Source organism: Mesoplodon densirostris, chromosome 2 (genome assembly GCF_025265405.1).
Source record: "Mesoplodon densirostris isolate mMesDen1 chromosome 2, mMesDen1 primary haplotype, whole genome shotgun sequence".
Taxonomy (NCBI): domain Eukaryota; kingdom Metazoa; phylum Chordata; class Mammalia; order Artiodactyla; family Ziphiidae; genus Mesoplodon; species Mesoplodon densirostris.
In genome coordinates, this window is record NC_082662.1 from 153720536 (window position 1) to 153742316 (window position 21781).

At 44.9% G+C, this 21781-nt stretch overlaps 1 protein-coding gene across 3 annotated transcripts in view; it reads right to left on the minus strand.

Moving 5' to 3' along the window:
* Positions 1–21781, minus strand: part of CACNA1E (calcium voltage-gated channel subunit alpha1 E) — a 300372-nt gene that overhangs the window by 138385 nt on the left and 140206 nt on the right. For all 3 annotated transcript variants that reach the window (XM_060088531.1, XM_060088530.1, XM_060088529.1), the window contains exon 7: positions 4042–4145. In XM_060088531.1, the coding sequence (XP_059944514.1) occupies positions 4042–4145 (104 nt within the window). The remainder of the gene's footprint in view (positions 1–4041; positions 4146–21781) is intronic.

Sequence of the window (21781 nt, forward strand, 5' to 3'; positions counted from 1 at the left end):
TCACCCCTTCTCACCCCTGAATCTGACTCCCCAAGGCAACCACTTATAACTCTTTTACCTGGTTCTTCTAGTATTCATTTCCAACTTTATAAATATTATACTTACACAACTGTTCTTTCTTGATATATCAGTTTTAGTTATCACTTAAGGACTTCCCCACTGTAGAACCTAAGATTTTAGTCTTTGACATTCCCTTCTCCTCCCACATCCTTATTCTCCCCCATCCTCTTAAGGCAATTATAGCACCATAGGGGCTATCTCAAAATCCAGTGTGAACAATGTACGTCTGATTGACAGCTGAGAGGTATGGAGTACTTACTTTGCTTATATTACTTTAGTGGTAACACTTCTGTATTTTGTGGAATTAATTGCTTAGATTGGTGTGTGTGTGCAAATACATATAAATATTTGTATATTCATATACAAAGTTTTAGAAAAAATTAAACTCTTGTAGGTAGAATAATACACATTGGGAAACATATTAATTTCATTTTTTTCTTAAACATATTTTTAGAGCCCTCTGTCATCCTACTCAAATCTGAACTTGCTGCTCACTAGGCCTTCTGACAGTTATTATCCTTAAGTTCCCTTCATCATCATCCTGGAAATCTCCTTTCTTTCTCTCTAATGGATCCCTTGTTTCCATGAGTCTCGGGTCCTTCTCTTTCTTCAATTAATTCTTTATTTTTAGTGACACACATTCTCCAGTAACTTCTTCAGAGAAAGTGTCTCCAAATATTGCTATTCCATCCTCACAAATAATTGCCATTTTGGCTAGGTATATGCATTCTATCTTGGAAATTTTTTTCCAAAAAATTTTTTAGGAACTTCTCTATTGGTTTCTAACTTTCAATGTCATGGAGATGTCCAAAGCCATCCTAATTCCTGATTCTTTATAGATAAAATTCAGCTCCTTACTAAGCTTTCAGAATATTATTTTACTCAGATGCTCTGAAATGTCATGATTTATCTTGGTGTAATCTCTTCTCAACTGTTGTGTTGAGTGCTCAGTTGGCATTTTTATGATTAATTCACTTGTTCCCTTTTTTCTCCACATCCACCTCCCATCTCCCTGCCATATAAACAACCATTACAATATATTCAATGTATAGTTTTTATTTGAATGAATTTTTATGAACTGTATATTATGTGTACATGTATTTTTAAATTTATGTGGATGGTATTATACTGTTTCCTTCTTGTTTTCACTAAACTCTGTTTTTAACATGTACATGGTCTTTGTTGCTCTTGACTGGCACATAGTATGTCATCCAACAGACACCTAACTACTCTCCTAGTTATAGGTACCCAGATTTTCTCCAAGTCCCCACCATCAAAAACTAATACTAGAAAGAATATCCTTGCACGTGTCTCAACAGATCTTTTAATCTGGCAGTATGAGTTTATTAGTTCTGAGAACATTTTTGGTATTTTTCTTTGTTAATTTCTTCCTCTCCATTTCCCCATTTTCTTTATGGAATTCTTATTAGTTCAATGTTGAACCAATCCTCTAATTTTCTTATTTCTGTTCTACTTTCTGAGTGATTTCATCAACTTTATAAACCAACCATTTATTTTTATTACATTTTAATGTTTTTACATTAATTAATTTTACATTAATATAAATTTTACACTAATTTCCAAGAGCTCTTTTTAACTGCTAAATGTTCTCCTTTTTAATAGCAATCTGCTGCCGTGTGGATAAAATAATTTCTCTTCTATCTCTGTTGATATCAATTATACTTTTAAAAAGTTATCTTCCGCTCCCTGCATTATTCATGTTCCCTCAAGTTCCTTTTTCCTATTTTTTTGATTTTGTCTTTTGTGTTGGACCTTTTCTTTGAATGCTGATGACCCCTAGCTGTGTGTTTATATTTAAGAGCAAAGCATAAAAGGCTTACTGGAAACTCCTGCATGAATGGTTGGGGCTTGTAGAATGCTGGGTGTAGTGGTTTGACTGGTGGCCCCCTCCCCCCAAGATAGGTCCACATCCTAATTCCTGGAACCTGTGAATGTTCCCTTATTTGGAAAAAGGATCTTTGCAGATGTAACTAAGTTAAGGATCTTGAGATGAAGAGGTCATCCTGGATTATCCAGGTGACCCTAAGTCCAATGTCAAGTGTCCTCATAAGAGAGAGGCAAAGGGAGATTCTAGACAGAAGAGAAGGAGGCAACTTGACCATGGAGGCAGAGACTGGAGTGACACAGCCAGAGCCAAGGAATGCCTGGAGCCACCAGAGGCTAGAAGAGGAAGCAAAGAAATTCTCCCGTAGAGCCCTTGGAGGTAGCGTGGCCCTGCCAGATTTTGGACCTCTAGCCTCCAGAACTATGAGACAATTTCTCTCACACTTTTAAGCCACCTAGTTTGTGGTAATTTGTTGGGGGCAGCCTCAGGAAACTAATATGGTGAGCCTCACTGAAGGTGAGGGATGGGACCATTTCTCTGATTACCCTCAAATATCAGGATACAGACGTCTTTTCTCTTCAGATGGGTAGTTCCCCCATAGAGGAAGGCTGTGAACTCCTCCATTTTTGAGAGCCAAGCAGTAGAAGTGGGCTGGGACCATGACATTCAGTTTGTAGACTTTCATGTAACACTCCCATTTTCAGTACAGAATATCAACCCCACCCTGATGTTACTATTCCACGCTTCTCTGATTCAGCCTCCACAGAGAGGAAATCTTCTAACTTTGGCTGGTGGGGGGAGGGGGCTGGGTGGGACAGGCACCTGTGAGCAGTGTCTGGGGGAAGAGATCTAAGGTACTGGGGAGAGTGCATCTAGGAACTGGGAAAAATCCTCTTGTTCTAGAATCCCCCCCATACCCCAGCTTTTAGACATACCTGGTGCCTCAATTCCTGAGCCTTTCTAGGGCTGTCATTTTGCTTTTTTCTTGGCATTCCTCGCCGGAGGCAGTGTAACCTCAGCTTTCGTGCCACTAGATTAGTTACCATTTACTGCCTTCAAAAGTTCTGTTGACATCTCTTATCTGTTTTCATACCCTCTCCTGTTCTCTTTGTCACTGTGTCCTTTCAATATTTACTTCCTGTGTTAGTGGACTTATAAGAGATGCCCAACTTGGTTCAATCTGCCACGTTTAAAGAGAAGGACCACCTTATAAAATTCCATTTCAAGAATGTCTGCCATTCAGACAAGAGATTACGTTCAGTTTTGCTTAGAAAAATGAAAGCCTCTCTAAGGCCCTGTTTTAGCCCTCCTATTTTATCCTTTCAATTCCCAAATGAAATTTCCACTCAAGTTAAATTTGGTTGCATTCTGGTCTCCTCACTCTCCATGAGGAATCCCATTTCTTCATGTTTGCTTATGGTGTGGTACTCAACTTCCTGGAATATTCACTCCCATATATTCTATTTTATTCTATTACATATTTTGTATCCCAAGCAAAATCCCAATCCTTTATGAAACCATTTCTGATAGCTTCAGACTATATAGATTTGTCCCTTCCCCAAAACAAATGAACTGTATCTTATATTAGTCAGTAAAAGAACTCCTGTTCCCTGTTTCAAGTGTTTGTGTTGTCTTCTCAGCAAAACATAAGTTTCTTAAAGGCAGAAACCGTGCCTTGTACTTTATGTGCTCTTTGCAATGGCCTTGAACAGTCATACTTGCTAACTGATGTATACTAATTCAAGCCACAAATATGGAATTTGATGTCCAATACACAATAGAGTAAGAACCTTTTGAGGGTAAATCCTGTTTCTTATTAAACATTATATGTCTATCAACCAGCACAGCGTTTGACACAGAAGGTCTCTGCTGAATGACAGAATGAAAGGATGGATGGATAAATGGACTCTCACTAGCTACCATGTTCAAGGTTGTACCAGTCTAAAGATTTTTTAATTCCTAAGAATACTAAAGATGATTAAAACGATGGTTCACGACTGCATTCCCAGAATCTAGAACAGCTTTTGGCACATAGGGGCTGCCCAGTTGATGAAGGTTACATGAATGAATCTGCAAGGAGTCAGGAGCACTAGTTTATTGTTAGAAAGAAGAGGAGAGAGAAACATTTGGCTTACCCAGAAAGCACTCCCAGGACGAGGTTGAGAACAAAGAAGGATCCAATGATGATCAGGGGGATGAAGTACAGCCAATTCCAGGTGGCTCCTAAGGCATCATTGGTCTGAAAGGAAGAAAAATGGTTCCTTAATACTTCATCAGAACCATCCGCCAGGTGAAGGCCTCCGTTCCTGCAGCACATATAGGGTGACGAAAAAGCACAGTGCAATACAGTTAAACACTGCCTCACTTCACTCCCAATTTAATGTGGTTGTAGATTAACTCATGTTCTCCATGTACACTGTGAAGGGCACCGTGTCAGCCACACATAACATCCTGAATTGGAATGGTCTAACACCCTCACTCAGCAGGTAAGTGAACCCAGAAAGGTAAAATACTTTTCTAAGATCATGCAAATAATCACTGGTTTTACAGTGTTTGGTGATGTGGGTACTAAGCCCTTGTACTCTAAACTGGGCAAGTTCTCAAAGGACAGAGGCAGGCTGTGTCCATCACTTTATTCCAGGGATGCTGGCAAACACCTTCACAGGTTGCTTGGGAGAGATTAATGTCATCCACATCCTGCTCAGCTCGTGACCCTGGGCTCTGGCTTTCCTGCTTCCATCATAGTCCAATAGTACAGAGCTAGATCAGGCCTGGCCCTGGGAAGGCTCTGGTAAAAGAAGGAATAAATCTAGATTTGAAGAGTGATCCCTTGTTCTCTCTCTAATGTGAACACACAGTGAACTAAAAACTGCATGGAAACCCATATTCTGGATTCTTATACCACAAGTGAGATGCAAGGCCCTTGAATGGTAGGGGGCTGAGGGAGGATTATATGACATGTCTTAGCCAAAAAAAAAAAAAAAAAAAACATAAAGCAACTCTCAGTAGGATGTCTCATTAAGGACCTTTAAACAGTTTTGGAGAATTCTGAAAAGTCCTAACACATGGACCTCTCAACTAAGCTTTGTCTCCTCATGATATCAACCCCAAATCTTCCCAACAAGTCCACCTGAATTGCATTTTACATATACAGGGCTTTGAATCACCCCAGTCCCACTCCACCCCTCACACACAAACTTTAATACCTGTTTGAAACTCAAAAGTTTCTGCAAAGATATTTTATTCCCAATTCACTGGAGAAACAAGGCCATCCAAATCAAATGCCATGCCTAAAATTCACATGCTAAATTAGTAAAATGAAGATCTGAATTCGGAATTTCTATTGCAAAGTGTTTCTTATCCCCGTGATTTACCTTTTTCTCCTCTCACTACTAACTTTGCAAACATATTTTGATTCATTGTCTTCCTGCTTCCCATGGACTTCTATGACATTCTATCTTGTTTTTCCCCAAATTATCTCATTTTCCTTCTGCCTCCCATTCAAAGATGTCAGCCTATAAAATACAGCCTCCCACTGATCATGGCAGCTATCACCGTACAGTAGATTTTTCCATTAAAAAATAGCTTCTAAGGCAACCTCTTTCACCAAGCTCGTGTCTTTTTGTCTTGCCCCTATGCTGTTCAGAGAGATACATTTGCAAATGAAGCAGAATAAAAGTTAAAAACAAACAAACACCTTCTGAACTGTATGAACAAAAGCAGAGACCTGCCAATTTCAGTGTATAAGATCTAGGCTCTTTGGTTCAACCAGGGCTGGTCAGTCAAGTGTAAGCAGGGCAGATTTGGGTCAGACTGCAGAGAAAATTTCTCCTGATATCAGAAGGAAGATGCAGAAGAACTAGATGCCAAGGGCCACAGGGGGTTTTAATGGACACAGGAAGCTATTTTTTCTGAGATAATTGAGACATGGTTCTTCCTGTGAGCTACAGGATGGACTGAATGATCTTTGTATAACTAGCTCTATCTTTATCCATGACTATAAATGCAACATTTTGTAAAGACTGGTTAGCGCTGGTGGTTCACCGGTGGTGCTCCAGATAAACAAGTTTCATTCACTCCATGGCTTAGACAGTCAGCCCCACCCTTAGAGTTCTTTGGCAGCAAGAACTGAGTCTACTCCCAGCACCCAGATCAGGGCTCAGTTGCCAATAAACATTAGTTGGTGTCAGCAACGGCAATGATGAAATTGTGACTTTTAATCTGTTTTTGGTCCCAGGAGTGACTGTGCTACGTTTTGAGGATGGTTAGAGCAATTTCAGTTGGGTGACTATTTGCCAGGGATGCTGCACAGTGAAGAACAATTCCCAAATTGTGTTCTCCTCATTGCTAGCAATCTGTAAGATGTTCATGTGTTCTGTGGAAAATGAGCTTCTGGAACCAAAGAAACTGGGGAAACACAGCAGATTATATTTTCGTGTCAGCCTGTGAGAAGACCCACCCAAAAGGAACATTATTAACTTTATTTCCTCCATCATTTCTTACACTTCCTTGATTACAAAACCTCCTTTTCAACGGCAATCTATTAACATATCAGGAAATACAGCCTGTGAAATACAGGGAGAGAAGGACTTCCCTCACAGGCCCCGAGTCTGGAATGTGCTTCCCCATTCTCTAAAATACTGCTGATGGAGAGTGTCCTTTTACTCAGTGTGCTGTGAGAATGTTTTGGTTTCTCTGTAACCTACATTAAGGCAAGAGCCTTCACTGTCTGCTCATTTCTGTATCTGGCATCTGACAAAGTGTCTGGCACACATAGATGCTCAACCAATCAATAAATGACCACACTTTGAATAAGATGATTCTCGTGTTTAAAATATGCCAAACCAAATTCATTCTGATATTCTCCCCAAGCTTTGTCTGAATTGCTTTAAAAGAAAAAAAAAAAAGTCATCCACCATGGTACTGGGGCCTGTTGGATGAGAAGAACAGAGGAGAAAGGGAAGAGAAGGAGAAAAAGAATATCTGGGAGGACCCCAGCACCAGCGGCTAGGGGGTTAATAACCCTAGGGGGTCATTAAGGATGACTGACAGCTTAAAAGGTTCTTCTGGAGAAAGCAGCTTGACAGCTCCCCGAGATTATTCACAAACCTTTTAATAGACTTGCCGTACCCTCTCTACACCTTCCGCCTCTCCCTCCGGCTTCCTCTTCCCTCCGCCCCTCCTGTTCCTCCTCTCCAGGTGGCCTCACACCCTCACCTCCCATGCCTGTCAGTGGATCAATGACAAGGCCACCAGGACAGGGGAACAAACCTCAGCAGGAAGTGGGCAAGCCTAGGACTTCATGCTTCCCTCCTCCAAAATGGCAAGGTTCTTTCTGATGCTGATCAGAGCTTCAATCTCCTTCTGATTCATCATTATTAAAACCTTAAAACTGTCCAATGTAGGAGAGACAACTATTGAAGTGTCTTTTGAGATGAAAAAAGAAGAAAGTAGTCGACAACTCTGAAGGCAGCAAGTGCCCTGATACCATATGAGGTGGGAACTCAGGAGTGCCAAGCAGAAAGGTACCAGTTCAACCTCAGAGTTGTGACTGTGTTCCCTCTGGGGTGGGCATGTGTGTCTGGGACACGGCAGGACACGGGAGAGAGGAGGGGCTACCTGTGTGAGAGGGAGAACCTCTCTCTTTCCTTCCCTCTCCCCTGTACCCCCTGCTTCTGTGACTCTCCCAAGCACCTTGCCTGCGGGAGCATCACACTTCATTCTCCCCAGCAACTCTTCCTTCAGGGCCAGGGGACAGCTGTGCTAAGTACTCTTTGCAAGATCCCGGGGAAGGAGACCTACAGCTTTCCAAACATGGTCCACTGGATTCTCGCCCCAGGAGAGTGGACCCTTCCCTGCCCAGACCGCTATTGTGGAGCAGCTAAAGTGTAAATCAGCCCCTCACTGCAAAGACGGCTGCACACAGAGTACCAGCTTCCTCCTCCCCACCATTCATGGAACACCTACTCTGTGGCAGGCAGTACATGAGAGCGCTTTTCTTCGGGGCAACGTCCTCTTATTTAAGATGCTGATTCTCCTCCCACCGACCCGGTCAAGCCCCTAGACTTGGCAAGCAGGCTGCCCTCCATCTCTCTCACCTGCTGATTCCCTGAGTGACACACACACATGCGCACACGTGTGCAGGATGGGGCTGATGACAGAGAAAGCAGTCGGGGGTGGCAGCCCACCCTGCACAGGGAGTGCTCAGCGGGTACCAGGCCTGACACAGTGGGAATGTGTTCCTTTGGGAACCTGCCTGACTGGGGGTGGTGAGTGCACCCACTCCCTGCGTAAACAGGCACACATGGCAATTATCACATTAATCTCCGGGTGATGGGGGAGATGGTGGAAGGCAGGGTTGGGAGGAGGGCTGGAAAGAAGGATGGGGATGGAGATGACAAGAGGCAGGGGGTCCCTGCCCAGCCCTGGCCTGGGTTGCAAAGGCAGTGCTATAGCCCTCATCCTTGGAAGCAGGTCTCCATCAGGGTTCCACAAGGCTCTGCAGAAAGCAGGGTGAAGGGCCTCCTCTTGGATGTCCACGCCTCTCACAGAGCAGCTCTGACCAGGGAGGCTGAATGACATATAGCTGAGCGGGGAGGCTGAGTGAATTGGAACTGGGGAAAAAAACGAGGATACTTATTCCAGGGTTCTTTCAGAGGAAAAACAAAAAGGTCTCTCAGGTACACCTGCTTCCCAGGCTGGAGGTGGCACCCACTGGCAAGCCCTGGCCTGGCCTGCCGCAGGCTCAGCCTGGGCACCATCGGCATCGTGGGCAGGATAATTATTGGCTGTGGGAGCTGTCTTGTATGGTGCATTTGCAGATCCGTGGCTTCTGTCCACTGGATGCCAACAGCACTCCCCTAGTTGTGACAACCAAAAGTGGCTCCAGAGCTGCCAAAATGCCTGGGGGCAAAAATGGCTTCCAGTTGAGAACTGCTGGCCTAGAGGCTCTGTCTCGGAGAGAGAGCTTTGGAACTGCCAAGTGAGCTCAGGTCAAGGGAGGGCTGGAGCAGCCACCCTGGGCTGTCGAAGAGGCCAGGCCATTCGTCTCAGCAAAAGCATCTGTCCAAGGCCTCTGCAGACCATCCCGGGGAGAGAAAATTCAGAGAGGGCAAGAGGTGGAGGAAATAAAGTTAACAATGTTCCTTTTTGGTGGGTCTTCTCACAGGCTAACACAAAAATATAATGAGGAGGCCAAAGACAATTCAACTGCTTACCACCTTCCCTGAGGGTATGACGCCTGGGCATCCGGCACTGCCCAGCTCACTTGCCTTGCCTGGGCCCCTCACTTCATTCCAGCACCAAGTGTACAGCTCCTTTTCATCCCCAGGGACTTGGGACTCGCAGTCCATGTCTCAGAGCCTAAAGGCCATATTTTGTTCAACAAATTTGTGGACCATGTACTAGGCAACAGATATTCTCCTAAGTACTGGGGATAAATGATGAACAAAACTGTCTCAGGCCCTGGTCTCCATGAACTAGTATAATGGGGAGACCCACATTAAATAAGTGAGCTCACACATACTGTGCGGCTTTAAACCGAGATGAGTGTGATGAAGGGACCACCGGGGAACCGACCCACAGGTGCGTCTGATCTGGTCCAGGGGGTCAGGAAAGGATTTGCTGAAGCTTTCAGAGTAAAGAGTCACATGAGAGTCTAAGAAACTACCTTGGCAGGAGGCAGCAGAGGTCAGAAAGGCAGAGAAAAGGTTTATCATGGAGGTGAAAGAAAGAGGAGGAGAAGGTTAAGATTAAGAAGTCATAAAAAACACAGTCATTGGGGCTTCCCTGGTAGCGCAGTGGTTGAGAGTCCGCCTGCAGATGCAGGGGACATGGGTTCGTGCCCCCGTCCGGGAAGATCCCACATGCCACGGAGTGGCTGGGCCCGTGAGCCTGCGCGTCCGGAGCCTGTGCTCCGCAACGGGGGAGGCCACAACAGTGAGAGGCCCACATAACACAAAAAAAACCAAAAAACAAACAAACAAAAAAAACCCCACAGTCATAAAAAAAAAACTTACGGTTACCAAAGGGGAAAGGGGGGTGGGGAGGGATAAATTAGGAGTTTGGGATTACCATAGACACACTAGTATATATAAAATAGATAACCAACAGGGACCCACTGTAGAGCACAGGGAACTCTACTCAATGTTTTGTGATGGCCTGTAAGGGAAAAGAATCTGAAAAAGAATGGATATATATATATATATATGTATATGTAACTGAATCACTGTGCTAGGCACCTGAAACCAACACAACATTGTAAATCAACTACACTTCAATTTAAAAAAAAAAGATTCAGAAGTGTCAAGAGGTAGGGGACACGTGAGAAGAAAAATGAGGGAACTCCTGCCTTCCTGCGATAGCAGCCCCCGGGCCTCCGTGTGGATGTTGTACTGAAACATACATGAATCGTAAGCGCACTCTTAATGGATTTTTTCAAAGCGTACATAACCGTGCAGCCAGCACCCAGATAACCCCAGGGCTTCCCTCACACCCCTTCCTAGGCACCATCTCCCTTCCCTCAAATGTAACGTTCTCCTGACTTCTATAACCATCAGTTACGTTGGCCTAATTGGAAAATCACATCTGAGCATTTCCCGGCATGTCCTGAGCCATCCCCATTCCCTCTTTGCTCAGGGACTTATACTCAGAATAGCCCCCTCATGCCTTGCCTCCTAGCCCCACTCCCTGTCCGGCTCTCAGCAGCCTGGATGTGGCAGATTCTGTGCTGCCTCCATCAGGTCTCCTTTACCAGCAAGTGTACCCACCCCCCTCCCACCAGCAGCTCTGGGTGTTGGCTGCTAATGGCTCACACCTGGATCCTCCTGAGATGTTGGCCCCTGGCTGACAGACCCTCCTCATCTGGGAGTTTATGCCTGTCCACGGGGGGCAGTGACCTGGAACCAATAACTCACTGATGCAGGGGTGTCAAGGGCCCAGCCCCTCCACCTCTGCATGGGACAACTTCTGTGCTGCAACTCACTGTGGAGCCGCCTGGGGGATAAGACTGAGGCTAAAACGTCTGCAACCACACCTTTGCCTAGTATTTTCTCCTGACTTATTCTACTTCCCTCCTATCGGTACAGGTTTCTCCCGAAAGCAGTCCATAGATAAATCATTGCCACAAAAATCTCTGTCCCAGAGACAGTTTATAGGGAATCTGACTTAAGGCATTAAATCCCTTTCTCCTCAGGGTTTTGACCAGCCTTACAATGCAGGTAACATCCTGCCCCTGAGTCACACAGATAGATGGTGGATGGTGTTTCTAAGGGCAGAGTCACTGCCCTTTGACCACACCCACATTTTAGCGAAAGGACACAATGCCCACCCAGCATACCATACAACCACTGAGCAAGTAAAGCTTGTGGATCATGCAATCTGGTTTCTTGTATACCAGGAATGCTAGCCACAGTCTTGGAAGATTATGAGAACACACTATCCAACCCATCAGTTGGTAGAAGAGGAAACCAAGGTCCAGGCGAGCAAAGTGAAGGGGTCCCAATCTAGAACCACAGTGGGTCAACTTCTTGAGGACACTTGACTCTCCCTATCTCGTTGGGTTCCAAATCTCTTAAAAGCAATCCTACCCATACTGTCACCACCTTCTAGGGGAGAACCACAATAAAGAAGAAAGCCAACACTAGGATCTGGCAGCCAGAACATGAAAGCTGTCTTCCCAGTCCCCAGGCAAGAAAGAAGGGTGGGGGGAGCAGGTGAAAAGAGTGAGGACAGAGAGCCCCGAGTGCAACACAGCCACCTGCTGCCACCCAGCAAGGACGCAGAACCTGTCAGTCCTGGAGGCAGGGCATTTCATTCTGTCTCAGATCCCTGAGCATATCTAATGAATATGCTAAGTCTCCCCACACAAACAGGCTCCAAAGGCAGCATCTGGCTTAGCCAGGGGCCTGTGACAAGTAATCAAGACTCTCCACGCATTCTGGTCCTCCCAAACCCTCCCGGACTTGATGGCCAGCAGCCACTTGCTCCACTTGCCTGGACTGCCAGTGACCGTCCCTGATGCAGCAGTACCTCAGCCCATATGCAAAGCACCTCCAGGAGGACTTCCTATTGGGCATTTCACCACCTATTCTTCCCCTTCTCTGACTAGTGGAAAAACAGAGCAGGACCAGTCAGCCAAAGAGGAGAAGCAGAAAATAACAGCTCTCCCACCCTGGTCCACAGGCAGTGGCATGATTCCAATGAGACCACCCTTGGGAGCTCTGCTCAGCATCATGGACCAGTAAGCACTGCCTCATTTTGGACGTGGGCGGTGATCACCACTGGTGCTGGGCAGACAGGGGTTGACGTGTCCATGAAAATCCATCCACATGCCTGGGAAGAAGACTCAAGAATAAATGTCAAAGTGAGGGAGGATGAGCAGTGCCACATCTGACCAGAAAGGCTGCCATGACGTTGTCCACGCAAGTGAGAGCCTCAAAACCCACGGAGCTCGGAGCCCTGCTGTGCCTAAAAACTCTTTGGTTAAATCCTAATAAGTCCAATATCCCAATTATTCCAATATCATTGTTATGTCACCTCCCTTTCTGAGCCCTGGCCCGGAAGCCCAAAATGGAGATGAGAGATCCTTTCAAGATCTTTTAACTGTTGAAGCTGGGTTTGGGTTACACAGAGGCTCAATATTCTATTCTCTCTACTTGTGTATATGCTTGAAATTTTCTACAATAGAGGGTTTAAAATTTTCCCCAAATAAAACTGTATAGGTTATTTATATGGTTCAGGGTCATATGTGGATTTTATGATAACTGGGGGTGGGTAGAAATTAGTGATTTTGTTTAAAAATCTTTTTATACTTTTCCTATACTTTGCAACTTTTCTGCAGTAACTAAGTGGTTTTTGTTTTGTTTGTTTTCATGGTCAGAGAAAACATATAGGGGGAAAAAAAAGCCAAAGAGGAGGTCCTCCTGCCCAGCGACTGCAGCAGGGTGCTGAGGAGGCTGACGTTCCTGGGGCCACTGGGAAGCCGGACAGTTGACCATACAGTGAGCCATCCAGGCCAGGATGCTGCACTGCTCTGGGAAAAGGCGAGTGTGTTGTTCTGATGCTGCCATATGCCCGCTGGCCAAAGTAGGCCACTTAAAGAGGATGCTTCCTATGATGATCAGCTAACACACATCACCCTTCTACACGGCAGGCTGACTAGAGACTGAATGTATTTTTGCAAGAAAGTCAAGCACCAGAAAGAGCTCAGAGAATGAGAGAAGACACGAGTCTCAAAAGACCCTTCCTTTGAGGGCCAGGGACAAAGGGTGCACAAGGCTTGACAGATCCTCTGCCCTGTGAGAGCTTTGTGTAGGGTCCACTGTATTCTAGAAAGACTGTGCTGATGACACCAGATCTTCAACCAGTCCCCAGCTGGTTCTCGGCTCTATCCTACAGTCCTTGGGGGTCAGTCCTTCTGGTTACCATCATTTACTGCATTTCCATGAGTCCCCGGTCCCCTCCAGCTAACCAATCACTATTTCCCATTCATCTAACATGAATACTGTAACTTTCATCATCTTGCAGTATACAGAGCTAGGAGGAATCACAGCATCTTGCGCAAACCCCTCATTTTATGGATGAAGAACCAAGGGTCAAACGTTAAGTGACTGCTGAAAGATACTCCACTAGTTGATTACAGAAGCAGAACTAGGACTTCTGATCCCCAGGCTACTCTGTATAGCCCTTGTATTCTCTACCATATCATTTAGTACTGATAAATATGTATGGCCCTGCTCTCTCTGGTTATTTTGTATGTAGTAGTCTAGCTTCATGCTTTCCCTTGGAAGTTACCTGAAGGTGAAGACCACGGCGATGTGTCTTACTTCTTCTGAAGGTTTGGAGCACGGAGCTATGAACATGGCTATCTGATTTCATAAAGAAAGGAGTGAGGCTAGAGATATCCTGGAAGGTTTCCTGGGGCTGTGCCTTCACCTGGACTTGAAGTAGGAGTAGGATGTAGATTGGCCCATCAATGGAGGAAGAGAGTCCAAGAGAGGGAAGGAAGTGGGAATGATGAGGCCACAAAGAGTGGCTGTGGGCAGTAGCGAGGAAGGCAAGATGAAGAGGAGCAGGTCCTGGAGGACCCTGAATGGTGGTCTAAATGTTTGGATTTGCTTACTCCCCAAGAGCTCTTCCTTCCTTCTACCCTCTCCTCTCTGTGCCAAGCCATGAGTTCCCTCATACTGGAGAACACTGCTCAGTCTCTGGAGCGCTTCCCCAAGGGGTATCACTCTGCTTCTCTCCAGAATTTCCCAGCGCCTAGGCGTACCCCATAGCAGCATATATATTCATTCAACATTTTTGAGTGTGTACTCTGTACAAGATGAATGAGAAAGGAAAACAGTCCTTAAGGGCCTTGGTATCCGTAAGAAGGCTTAGAAGTCATGAGTATAAATGCCTATAATTGAAACCAAAACATTAAGTGCTGCACTTGGGTTTTTATTTGTACTTATTTACAGGCCCTCTTTAGATGTATTCTGTCTCTTTCACATATTGGTCCTCCCTTTCCATCAGGGTTGACTGGTTCTTAAAGACAGAACTGCATCTTTTATTTCTCTGTTCACTCTCTAGTGCCTAGAATATTCTACAAACAAGAGATTCTCAGTAACGTTGTTGACGACCAGGAGATTGTTAACACCACTACCATTCTTCTGCTTCACAGGCCTGCATGAGTTTCCTTCTCTGGAAATAAATATATCACTTGTAAAATGGCATCTCTGTTGACATAGAGCAAGAACACTTAGCTAACTCAAATACTCAGCACAGCATATAAGAGCAGACACTCAAGAAAAGAGCTTCAGGTCATCATTTTTCTTGGCTTTCATTCTCTCCACAAAGAGCAGGTGAATTAATTTATCACTGAACAGCCCCGTTTTAATTAACGATTGCGTGTCAAACACTAGGTAAGGCTGGTAAGTGCAGCTGGTTCCCTGAAGAAGCCCCAGGCCAGTTAGTTTCATTTATTTTGTGGCCACAGGAGCCACTCTTACTCCTTGGTAAGAACAGCTTGAAAGCAAGAAACCAGGGCTTTGAAGTCTTTATATCTTCAGATTTCAAGAAAACATGCTCAATTAATCTGCACTGGTACTGACAATTGGTGATAATGAAACGCCCAGTCCCACATGCCTATTTATCACCTGAGGGTCTGAGAGTACCTGGGTGAGGCTCTTCACTCTGGTCCTGCTGGATCAGAGTTTCTCTAAGCACACCGGGCTTGGAGAAACACAAGTGCCCAAAACATCACTCCACTCAACTCTCACGGCCGCTGGCAGAGCCTGGCTCAGCCAGAGTCCCCAAGGCAGTCACCTCCACTTGTGAACAGCTTTGTCCACTCACCCCAGCGTTAGACAAATGTTATTTTCTATTTGTTCCATGATGTGAAAAAAAATGGGAATCACTGTGCCAGACGACCATCTGTCAGGGACACTGAAGAGGGAATTCCTCGCCTGAGTAGGTGCCTACATCAGACAACAGATGTGGGGTCCCTTCCCACTCAGACCCAGATTCCTCACTGTGCTTCTCCTCTATCTCATGGACTCGAATTCTCTGGTTGCAATTCTACCACTCCCTCAAAACCTTCTCTTTTCTCATCTCCTGATTTCTCCTGACTTGTTCACTCTGCTGCTGCCCTCCTAGTAATTCACCTTGGTTCTCCTTCTTTCCCCTAAGATACACAGAGTGCATGCCCCAACTGAGCTCTCCCATTGGTTTGGGGGCATAACAAAGTTGAAACAAAATACAGATAATAAAGTAATAATGTTCACTGCTTCCCCAATCTGGGAACCATTGGAAAGAAAAATCTCTTTTGGCCTTTCCCATTCTTTGTACAACTTCCATTCCTGTTCCTTAGGGTGGAATGTACTGAGAGCCACCACGATGGGTGACTAATACAGGACTGCATATAAACTGTTGGATGGCAAATCCAACACGGAGCCAGTCAGACCTATTTCTGGAAGTACTAAGAAGACCTGATTAAAACATTTTTATCTCCACATTTTCCTTTGACTTATACCCTAAGGCTCCGGTGTAATTGAGAAGGAGAAAGAATCATGGTTTCCATTCGTTAAGCATCTAGTCTACGCTGAACAATGAGCCAGGCGCATAACAACCATGTGTAAGAGAGGTGCAACTGTAATTTCACATGTTAAAAACAAATAACAACAAAATCCAGGCTCAGAAAACCTGAGGACTTGCTCAAGGCCCCATAGTCAGTACGTTACAGAACCCAAATCCAAACCCATGTCTGACTTCCTCTTAAGACATGACATTGTGTTGCCTCTTGTATGGTGGGAAAGGGGGAGAGAGACAGAAATAAAAATGTTGTTTTAACATGGAACATATCTGAGAACAGAGTTATGGGCGCAGGTATTTACAATAGCAGTGCCAGCAGAAGAAATAGTTTCTGACCAATTGCATACTGCAATCCCATCTGAATGTTATGTCGTTTCAACTCCTTTGATGTCTACACCTTAACGCAGTGGTTTCTTCTCTGCCCTCGATGTCTGATAAGATTGGAAGAACTTGTCATAGCAAGTTCCCTGGCTAGTAGTGCAACAGTCACTCTGTTGCCAGGGTGATCTTGTAAAGTGGGACGAGTGATTCCCAGCCACGGTTGGCTTCAGTCTTCAGAGCAGGGGAAAGATGTCATTTCTCACCAGCATCTCTCACCTTGTCTCTCTTCTGCTTAAAACCCTCCAAAGGCTGCCCTTGCCAAATCCCCTACCACGTGCGACCCCAGCCCAACCTCTCTGGCTCACCTCACAGCCCCCGCCTCCTCGTATAGCAAGTCGAGTGGCCACACCCCACTTCATGCCATGTTCTTTCACAGCTGTACGCTTCTGCTCATGTTGTTCCCACTTCCTAGGATACCTTCTCTGCCTCTTTCACCTGGAAATCCTCTACGCAGGCCCTGATTAAAGGTTACTTCTTCCAGGAAGCCTTCCCAGAGTTGGTTGCTCTCTTCACCCTCTGCACTTATGGCTACCACGCCACTCAACTCTACTGTAATCATGGCTTGCTGTTATGTCTTTCTCTACAAGACTTGACACCCCACAAAAACAAGGAGGAGGTCTTATTTTTCTATCTGCCCCAGAACCCAAGTTAGCTCTCAGCAGGTGCTCAGCAAGTGTTCATTGAGTGAATAGATAAATGAATAAGTTAATAAGCTGAATGTATGGCTCTGATTAAATCTAAGACAAGCAAAAGAAAGAAAAGGTGATGAGAAAAGATTTCTTAAAGAGTTAATTAAATGCCTAGAGGTTTCTTTTATCACTAAGAGGGCAGAGTCACTGGATGATTAGAGGGGGTTTATCAGGAATTATCACTTAGTAAGCCCTTCCCAGGTGTATTTTGCTACCGAAGGACTTCATCCTCTAATCCTCTCTGGAAGATGAAAGGCTTTATCACTCATCTCTGATGAGCTCAGGAAAGAACTAAAAACAAAACTGGTAGCTTCTGCCACTTCATCCAGCTACAGTTTCAGCTGTAAAGCTGGGTTTGAGGGAGGCAGAAAATAGACTTGATTCTCAATACAGTGTGGACAGTGGTTCCTGCAGGGCCCCAGGCAGAGATTAGGGGAACTCTCCCTAATCTCGGAACTAGAATAGTGAAACTCATCTCTCAGCAGACAGTGTGGGGTGGAGTAGGGGGAGGTAACCAAGAGGGGAGAGAGCAGTCCCTTTGGGAAAGCAGCAAAAAATGCAGCCTCTTTGCTGTGGCCTCTGGGCACGAAGGTGATGGGGAAGAAAGTATGTCTCAGGGAAGGTGACCCTGGTTCTCTCAATGTCAAAGGTAAACTTGAAACTTTCTAGATCCCAGCCGGAGGGCTCTGTGTTCTGTCCTCTTAAGCTTTGCGAGGTAGAGATGTTCTTTTTTAACATCTTTATTAGAGAATAATTGCTTTACAATGGTGTGTTAGTTTCTGCTTTATAACAAAGTAAATCAGTTATACATATACATATGTTCTTTCAGCTGGGAATTCTTTTAAGCCTCCATCTAAAACCGCCACTCATCCTCTCAGAAATAAGAAATGCTTTGTCAAAAATCCTGGCCATCCTTCAAGGCCTTTGTTATACTCCATCTGGATGAAATGAGGCCCTGATCACCCAGCCAGGGCCCTCTGGTGCCCCAGGGGCTTTTTGGACTTGTTCGGAGATCCTCTAACTCTCACATTCAGAGCCAGCCCCAAACCATTCTCTTGGCTAAACCCTGGTGATTTATCTAGTCTGAAGAGTATAAACTTCTCTAGGCAAACTCTCCTGATATTCAACATGAGGTCACACAATATCAATAAAAGTCAACACTTTTTGGAGAAATTACTATGTACATTTTGCCCACATTTGCACATTTAATCTTTTCAAGAATGCTTTAAACCTGATAGTAGTACCATAGCCTTTTTCTCCAATGAGGAAACTGAGGCACAGAGTGGTTAGCTAACCTGCCTGAGGTTGCACAGACAGTAAGTGACAGGACTAGGACTACAGCCAGCAGTCTGAGAACTGAAATATAGAAAATGCTCCACACACATTACATATTAATATTATTTAAATAGGTTAAGCTCAGTTCCCTTTAACCCTTGAAAAAGGGGGAAAAAAAGAATGGATGAAGCACTATTATTTTTTTAACATCTTTATTGGAGTATAATTGCTTCATCTTGTTGTGTTAGTTTCTGCTGCATAACAAAGTGAATCAGCTATATGTATACATATATCCCCATATCCCCTCCCTCTTGTGTCTCCCTCTCACCCTCCCTATCCCACCCCTCTAGGTGGTCACAAAGCACTGAGCTGATCTCCCTGTGCTATGCAGCTGCTTCCCACTAGCTATCTATTTTACATTTGGTAGTGCATATATGTCAGTGTTACTCTCACACTTTGTCCCAGCTTACCCTTCCCCCGCACTGTGTCCTCAACTCCATTCACTACGTCTGCGTCTTTATTCCTGTCCTGTCCCTAGGTTCTTCAGAAGCTTTTCGTTTTTCTTTTTTTCTTTTTTAGATTTCACAAAAATGTGTTAGCATATGGTATTTGTTTTTCTCTTTCTGACTTACTTCACTCTGTAGGACAGACCCTAGGTCCATCCACCTCACTACAAATAACTCAATTTCATTTCTTTTCATGGCTGAGTAATATTCCATTGTATATATGTGCCACATCTTCTTTATCCATTCATCTGTCAGTGGACACTTAGGTTGCTTCCATGTCCTGGATACTGTAAATAGTGCTGCAGTGAACATTGTGGTACATGTCTTTTTTTGAATTATGGTTTTCTCAGGGTATATGCCCAGTAGTGGGATTGCTGGGTCATATGGTAGTTCTATTTTTAGTTTTTTAAAAAACCACCATACTGTTATCCATAGTGACTGTATCAATTTACATTCCCACCAACAGTGCAAGAGTGTTCCCTCTTCTCCACACCCTCTCCAGCATTTATTGTTTGTAGGTTTTTTGATGATGGCCATTCTGACCAGTGGGAGGTGATATCTCATTGTGGTTTTGATCTGCATTTCTCCAATGATTAGTGATGTTGAGCATCCTTTCACGTGTTTGTTGGCAATCTGTATGTCTTCTTTGGAGAAATATCTATTTAGGTCTTCTGCCCATTTTTGGATTGGGTTATTTGTTTTTTTGATATTGAGCTGCATGAGCTGCTTGTAAATTTTGGAGATTAATCCTTTGTTCAGTTGCTCCATTTGCAAATATTTTCTCCCATTCTGAGGGTTGTCTTGTTTATGGTTTCCTTTGCTGTGCAAAAGCTTTTAATTTCCATTAGGTCCCATTTGTTTATTTTTGTTTTTATTTCCATTTCTCTAGGAGGTGGGTCAAAAAGGATCTTGCTGTGACTTATGTCATAGAGTGTGTTGCCTATGTTTTCCTCTAAGAGTTTTATAGTGTCTGGCCTTACATTTAGGTCTTTAATCCATTTTGAGTTTATTTTTGTGTATGGTGTTAGGAAGTGTTCTAATTTCATTGTTTTACCATCTCATCTAAATATTTTGCTTGCCTTGTGCAAGGAGATTAGTGTCTACTTCTAAGCCTCTTATCATTTACAGGTGATTATAATATTTATCACACCAAACAATGATTATTTACTTGTCAGTCCCCTGTACAAACCTGTGAAATCTTGGAGGACAGGGTTTTGTGTTTCGTTGTATAGCGTACCTGCTATAGTACCCTGAATACTGCTCAATTAACATCTGTTGCACGAAAGGGTGAATGAGCTAATCAAATCCTTTAGAATCGAAATGTAAAGGAATATTCCAGCCATAACTAGTTCAAATTGGACGAACACAGTCTAGAACAGTGGTTCTCAAAGGCGGTCCCTGGTCCCCCAGCATCAGCAGCTTTGGGGGCCTTGTTGGAAATGCACTGATCCGAAGGTACCAGTAGAGACCTTCGGATCAGAACTCTCGGGATGAAGCTCAGCACTCTGCCATCTGTGTTTTAACAAGCTCTTCAGGTGATGCCTGCTAAAGCTTGAGAACTAATGGTCTAGGGAAAAAAATAAGTCTGCCATGGTAGCCTCAGTTGCTATGCTGTTGTATCCAGGAGTGCAAAAGACAGATCTGAGGAAGGAGAAAGTCTGAGGTTGAGTGGGGAGGAGGGAAGATGACAGAAGGGTGTGGGGAGAGATGGAGAGGGAGGAGAAAGAGGGTGGGTGAGAAGGAGAAATTCATCTCCTGGGAATGAAATGGGTTCATGATCTCAGCAGCATGTTGCCACAGCAACAGGTCCAGCACCTCCCCCACCCCCTCCCCAGGATGACCAGGCATTAGACACACCTACGCTGAGGCCTGAGCCCTGCAGAAAGATTTCAGCTTCAGCCAGTTGGAAAAGCACAGTGAGGGGAAAGCTTATAGAAGTGGCTCCCCACACAGGCTCTGGCCCCCAGGTGCACTCCTGGAAAGGTCGGTTCTTCCCAAGGTCAGTGATCCGTCCCAAGAGGCGGTGAAGACACAGCCACGTGGGTTTGCTCCTCTGCAGCCCAGCTCACAGCCTGGCTAGGAGGGCTCTGCTGCCCTGCAGAACTCACTGTGAGAAAGGATGAGTGGCTTAAGAGGAGAGGGAGAGAGCCCACCATGCTGCAGGGGTGGAAGCAGAGGAGGGCCTAAGGAGACAGGGCTCGGAGACCAGGGATGGATTACTCCAGAAGCCAGGGCGGGAGGCCAAATGGAGAGGGAGAAGAGCAGCGGAGCTTGCGTGAAGATTCAAGGGGCTCAGGGGGTGAGAGCAAAGGGGTAGTGAGGAGCAGAAGGCCCTCGAGAGCATCTCGGCCCTTTGCTGGGAATGGCTGGAGCTTCCAGGGCACCCACAAGGCAAACGCACATCCGACTGGCTTCCCTAATAAAGGCAAGACAGGGGCTGCAGGAGGACACTGAGATAAGCAAAACGCACAGTGCTCCATATGCTCGATGGAAATAACTCCGGGAAAGTGAGTTTACAGCCAATTAGACATTAAAAGTAAGATATAATTGCTGTTGCTATGTTTGTTTCCAAGAAGAACTGTGTTATGATTAGACTAACAGGCTAGTGTTAGAATTCTGAGCGAAGTGCATGGAAGACTTAGTCTCGCTTTGTCTCCGCGTGAGAGAAGAAAGAAGGTGAGAAAAAGATGAATCAATAAACCACCACTATGTTCAAGGTATCCACCCTCTGAAAACCCCTGTGAAGCCCTGAACCCTTTTTTTGGAGGGGGAGAGGGGGACTAGGGGAGAATATGCAGAGATTTCTCCCATCGGATTCCTTCTAATCCGCATTAACAACCCAATGAAATCATCACTGCACCTCCCATTTTTATGGATGGGGACACTGAGCCCAGAGAAGTCAAGGAGCCTGCAGGTCATAAAACAAAGACTGGGGTTCCAACTTACCTCTG